This window comes from Petaurus breviceps, unplaced genomic scaffold (genome assembly GCF_028583685.1).
Source record: "Petaurus breviceps papuanus isolate PSGF00001 unplaced genomic scaffold, PetGlider_PUasm1.0 419, whole genome shotgun sequence".
In the NCBI taxonomy this organism is placed as follows: domain Eukaryota; kingdom Metazoa; phylum Chordata; class Mammalia; order Diprotodontia; family Petauridae; genus Petaurus; species Petaurus breviceps.
In genome coordinates, this window is record NW_027186324.1 from 9134531 (window position 1) to 9140530 (window position 6000).

The 6000-nt window shown below is 40.6% G+C and overlaps 1 protein-coding gene across 3 annotated transcripts in view; it reads right to left on the minus strand.

Moving 5' to 3' along the window:
- The window catches only part of CTPS2 (CTP synthase 2), a 149022-nt gene that overhangs the window by 45000 nt on the left and 98022 nt on the right, over window positions 1-6000 (minus strand). For all 3 annotated transcript variants that reach the window (XM_069100689.1, XM_069100688.1, XM_069100690.1), the window contains exons 14-15: window positions 5751-5847; window positions 392-447 (exon numbers count right to left, since the gene is read on the minus strand). In XM_069100689.1, the coding sequence (XP_068956790.1) occupies window positions 392-447; window positions 5751-5847 (153 nt within the window). The remainder of the gene's footprint in view (window positions 1-391; window positions 448-5750; window positions 5848-6000) is intronic.

A 6000-nucleotide genomic window follows, 5' to 3' on the forward strand; every position in this document is an offset into this window, starting at 1 on the left:
TCAACAAAGGTTAGGGCTGGATAAGTGGATCTGAGAATCATTAGCATAAATGGGATCTTTGAATACAGAAGAGCTGATGAGATCACCAAGCAAAACAATAAAAAAGAAGAAGATCAGGGGGTCAGGACAGCACCTAGTGGGACACCCAAGGTGAGGTTAATGGGAATAAGGTGGCTAATAATCCAGCAAGAGACTGAGAAGGAGTAGTCAGAGAGGTAGGAAGGAGAACGAGAAGAGAATATGACATTCCCTCAAATAGTTAACTCCTTCATTTAGCAAAAAAAAAAATGACTTTCTTCCCTGAGTTTTTAGAGGCCAGCTCTGAGGCTCTTAGCCATAGCTAAAGCAAGCACCTACTTTTCATGACCAATCGGGATCAATGATGCCTTACCTCATAGCGATGTCTGTGTCGTTCTTCCACACAACCAACATCCCCATAGAGCTTCCCTGAACAAAGAGAAGACGATTAATATATAGGAACCAGTATGATAACAGTGAGGAAAAACAAAACAAAAAAAACAAAAACCACTGACTATGAAAAAAAGCAAAGACAAAACTGAGTTCAAATCACCTAAGATGTATGTACTACCTGTGCGTCCTTAGGAAAGTCACTTATTTTAATTTGGTCTCATAACAGTTTCCTCGTCTGTCAAATGAGGGGGTTGAATTAAATGGCTGGCCTGTATGGTCCCTTCTAATTCTAGATCAATGATCCTGATATAGGGAAAAAATACAACCCCCTTACCCACAAGCTCTGAATCACCCACTAAAAAGAGTGGAGAATATGATACCAGAAAGATGAAATGATACAACAACATTTTTCTATGTCTCATTTCCAAAACCAGGCCTCTCCTAAGGTTACCTATCCTAAGGTAGGTAACACTGGACTTGGAAGTCAAAAGGCCTGTATTAAAGTCCTGACTCAGCTACACAGTAGTTGCTGCCTCTACAAGCCTCAGTTTCCTCATCAGTAAAACAGATGTCTGTTAACAGTGGGCGTCCACAGAACTACAAAATTGAAAAGGCCTCTGGAGGTCATCTAAGCCTGGATTCAGTGTCCTATCAGCTGATTTCCAGCTCTAAACCTTGTGACCCCTTCCATAACATCACTAGGGGCAGCTAGGTGGCACAGTGGATAGAGTGCTGGACCTGGAATTAGGAAGATTCCTCTTCTTAAGTTCAAATCCAATCTGACACTTACAAGTTGTGTGAACCTGGGCAAGTCACCTAACCCTGTTTGCCTCAGTTTCCTCATCTGCAAAAACAAGCTGGAGAAGGAAATGGCAAACTACTCCAGTATGTTTGCCAAGAAAATCCCAAATGGATTCATGAAGAATGAGACATGACTGAAAAATAACTCAAAATGACTTCACTTACAACTGTCGAAATGAGATAATCGCAAATGTCCCTATTGGTTCTGAATCCTATGACCTATAACCTCCTCACAGAGTGATGTCAGAGTCTTGGTTAAATTACCTCCCATTCAAAGTTACTGCAAGGAAGCAATCTGCAAAACTCATGAAAATTCCATATAAATGTAAGCTATTTACTATAATTCTCCAACTAGATAATTTACATAAAGTACTTTGAACTGTAAAGCACGATATAAATGTAAGTTATTATTCTCTAGCAGAGAATAAACACTCAGAATCCTGAAGCATTGCCTAATGAGAAGCTCAGTCTACTTAATAAAGTAGAATAATATATGCTAAACTCTCGGAGTGAGTCAGTCTTTAGAGATAGGACTGTAAGAGTAATCTAGAGAATCACATACATACTGTAATATCTTAACCATGTTTAGTGTGGCTGATAGCTCAGAAAAATACAGAACCATATAGGTTTAATTCTGCCCATCTGCCTAAAGTATTTATCACTATATATCAAAAATTATTTTAGACACTGGGGAGCAATAAAAAAGAATTTTAGAATTTTAAAAGATATGATCTCATTGCCACACTCATTTCTTTACTTTATGGGGTTTTTTATGGGTAAAATTGTATATGCACCAGAAACTAACAGTACAGAATAAGTTTGGGGTTCATTTAGAAAAGTAAATGTCATAAAAATATCACAGAAAGATTAGAGAGACTCATAAGTCTTGGCAGCCTGTAAAACATACCCGAACTAGCTAGAATATGACATAATTTATGTATATACACACACAAAAAAGATTTTGCTGGGTTTAACATCAATATCATCTGGGCTCTTCTGGTCTCCTTCAAGGTTCAACTGAAGCAACACCCCCTGCCAGAGGCCTTTCCTCATCTGCTAGCCCCCTAGCCTCTGAGGTTATCTTGTGTCGTTTGTTATGCATCTTATATATCCCTATTTGTGCACATACTGTCTACCTTATTTAAAAAGCAGGCTCATCCTCATATGAAATGATGCAAAATTGAAAGCAAGCGGAGCCAGGAGCATATTTTACATGGTAAAAGCAATATTGTAAAGATGATCAGTTGGGAAAGACTTAACTACTCTGAGCAAGACCATCAAGATCCAAGACAACACCAAAGGACCCATGAGGAAAAAAATGATATACACTTCCAAAGAGAAAACCAATGAACTCTGAGTGTAGATTAAAGCATGCTTTTTTCCCTTTATTTATTTCTCCTTGCTTTTGGGGGGCAATATGGCTAGCATGGAAATATGTTTTGCATAATTTCACATGTATAACAGGTAGCAAATTGCTTGCCTTCTCACTGGGTGGGAGAGGGCCTGGAGGGAGAGAATTTGGAACTCAAAATTTTTTTAACGAATATTTAAAATGAATGAACAAATGAATGACTAAACAAACAAAAAGGCAAGGAGGAGAGGGAATAGCTAGCATTTGTCTTTCAGAACCTGCCAAAGAGCAGGCGCTTAATAAATGTTTGTTGATTGACTGATTCCTTCTAGGACACAACCACCCATGACTTTGAAAGGTGTCTTTCTGGCCAAAGAACTGTAGTTGTTGCCACTGCTGAGTCGTTCCATGCCCCTATCTGGAGGTTTTCTTGGCAAGGACACTAGAGTGGTTTGCCATTTTAGGCCAGATTTGAGCTCATGAAGATGATTCCAAGCCCACTGGGCCCCCTAGCTGCCATAGGGCTAATATGGCCAAAACAAGTCACCACACCACTGGCCAAGTGGGTTTGACCATGACAAACATCTCTGAGCTTAGTAAAGTCGAACTTTGGACAAGAGACATTCCGTTTACTCGCTAAGGCCAGACTCAAGCTTGCCAGAGCTCACGTTCCATCTTCACAACCTTTGAGAAGTATCCTAGGACTACCTCTAAACCTCAGTAAGGTAGAGAAGGAAGGTTTTAGTAAAAATATTTTTATCTTCTTAATCAAAATCCCATCCAAACTTTAATTCCTAGCTCTGTCATTAAAATTTCCCTGATTCTTCCAGTTCACTGACCTTTTCCTACTAGCACCCATGGTCCACACCACACAATACATATATAATGACAACAACAATAATTCCCACTATCATTTAGAGTTACAAAGGTCCTCACAACTACCCAGAGAAGGAGGTAGATTATCCCAAGAGGGGAGAGTGATTAAAAGCTAAGTAGTATGCTGTAAACTGCTTCAAGCTGTCAGTTTTAGTTCCCTCAACCAAATCATAGGCTTCTGAAGGGAATCTTTTCTATCTTGCAGTGCTGGGTATATATATCTGCAGAAATGGTTATTGCCACGCCCCTTCTTTCAAGGTCCAAAACATCAGACTTTCTCCCAAAGGATTCAGACATTGTATTGCTCAAATGCAACTATTTGGGGGAGGAGGGGACAAGAAAACATCCTAGACAAACTTCATGTACCATTTTTAAATAACTGCATTTAAATTAAATTTACAACGATGCTTCTATTGGGAGGTGGAGAGTTGCACAGACAAAAAAGCCAGGAACTTAACAGCTCAGAAAAGCATATACTCATTTGTGCTTCGTGGGTTCTGGGTTTTTTCTTTTTGAGACAGCAAAAGTCTTTTTTGGTGCTATAGACAAACTTATTTCACTTACCAGATTTCTATGCCTTTTGGACTTAACCACATATAAATAAAACTTAGGCTCTTAGTTAAAAAAAATTTTTTTTAAGACAGCAAAAATCTATTAGAACCTATTAGAATCTGAACGGATTTTGGAGTGTCAGAATCCACTGGGAGACAAAGCATGGCTAAATCCAGCCCAGGAAAGTGTCCACATGGTTCAGGAAGGGGGAGCTCAGAGCACGAGGGGGCTGCAGCAGCTCGGACAAGAGAGCAGACTACAGCAGAGAGAGAAGGAGCCCCAGCCAGCAGACTCACCCACCCCAAGGGTGATTCACAGCCATCTCACCAGCTTCTCACCACAGGACAGGGGGATCCACAGGAGCCAGCTAAGAGAGGGCCCGAGCCCCCAACAGACAGCAGCTTCTCCTGGAGCTATCAGCCCCCAGCCTGGAAGTTTAAAAATCACCTGCCTGATTTTCCACAGGTCAGGATGGCAAAGTAAACTCTGCTGCTCCGATCCCCCCTCCCTGACCTAGAAAACCCAGAGATAAGTGTCCCACCCAGAGTGAAATCCTGAGATAGCGGAAACAGCCTCAGGCTTGGGAGTCATTGAGAAAGGGTGCAACTGAGGCCTCAAGGAGTCAGAAGAGAAGAGGGGAAGGGTTCCCAACAAGCCCTACCTCACCTGACCAGCAAAAGCCTGCCTGAGAGGTAGCCCAGGAGAATAGAGGCAGAAATCTGGAGTGTCCAGACCACCCCTCCTCCACAGAGTACTCTGTGAGCATCAGCACAACTCAAGAGAAACACTGACTGCCCTTGCCGTGGCCTCAATCTACATACCCAGAGGCTACAGCACACAAAGCCAAAAACCAGGCACCTAGCTCCCAGCCTGAGAAATTAGGAAATAGGAAGTCACAATGGGAAAGAAGGAAGCTGATACAATCCATGTTTATAACCTGACTAATGTCTAAAGTGAAAATATTTGCAGATCTTATACTTGATTGCATGCCACCATGGGTAGGGGGACAAAATTTGAAACTCAAGGAATTGTGGAACTGAATCTTGTAAACTAAAAGTAAACAAACAAATTAATAAAAACACAGAAATGGGGGGAAAAAGAATAGCCTTCTATCCACCATGCCATGCTGTTTCTCAGGTACACACACAGACACACGCACATGCACACATGGAACATTCTTGTTGTCTATTAAATAACAAGTTTGGTATGCTTGTGAGTTTATGCATTAACTTCACAGACCACAGTTTGGGAAACACTCATTCAGTTCAAAGAATTTACAATGTGGCTGGGAGAAACAAGAATGATAAGCAGTAAAAAGAGAAATGCCTTTGGAGTCAGAGAAGTTGGTTCAAATTATGACGGTTGGTATTTATTTCCTCAGTAACCTGAAGCAAATCACACAGCCATCTTGGGCCTCACTTTCCTCATAGGTAAGATAAGGAGGCTGGATGAGACTGGTCTCTAGGCTCCCTCCCAATCAGGATTGATGATCTATAACTGAGTGTGGTATAAAAACTACGGGAATTCAGAGAATGCAGAGACAAGTGAGGTTTGGGGGAATTGGGATAAGAGTCCTACAAACTTCAGATGAAACTTCCACAAGATGAAACTTGAGCTAGTACTGGACAAACAGTTGAATAGGATTGAAACGGAGAGGAGTCAGAAGCCCAGAAAGAGGATCTTCGTGAATGTGTAACAATATAATCGGGAGTATGGGCAAACACCTTTTGAGATAATAAAGGAACCCATGGTAACTTACTCAAAATAGAGTCTTCTGTCTTGAAAACTGTCGTTCTTTTTCCCAGCCTCATTGTTCCTCCCATTTCGCCAGGGTGATGCTCAGGCATATCGATCACCTTAAGGGAAATATATTTAACTGTGGTTTCATAAAGAAATTTTTAAAAGGAAATTATATAAAACTTCCCAAATACAAGGTTTTCTAATTTTATTTTTTCAACTTTACACATAAACCAAAACCTATATAATACACAAAATTTTAAAAATAATAA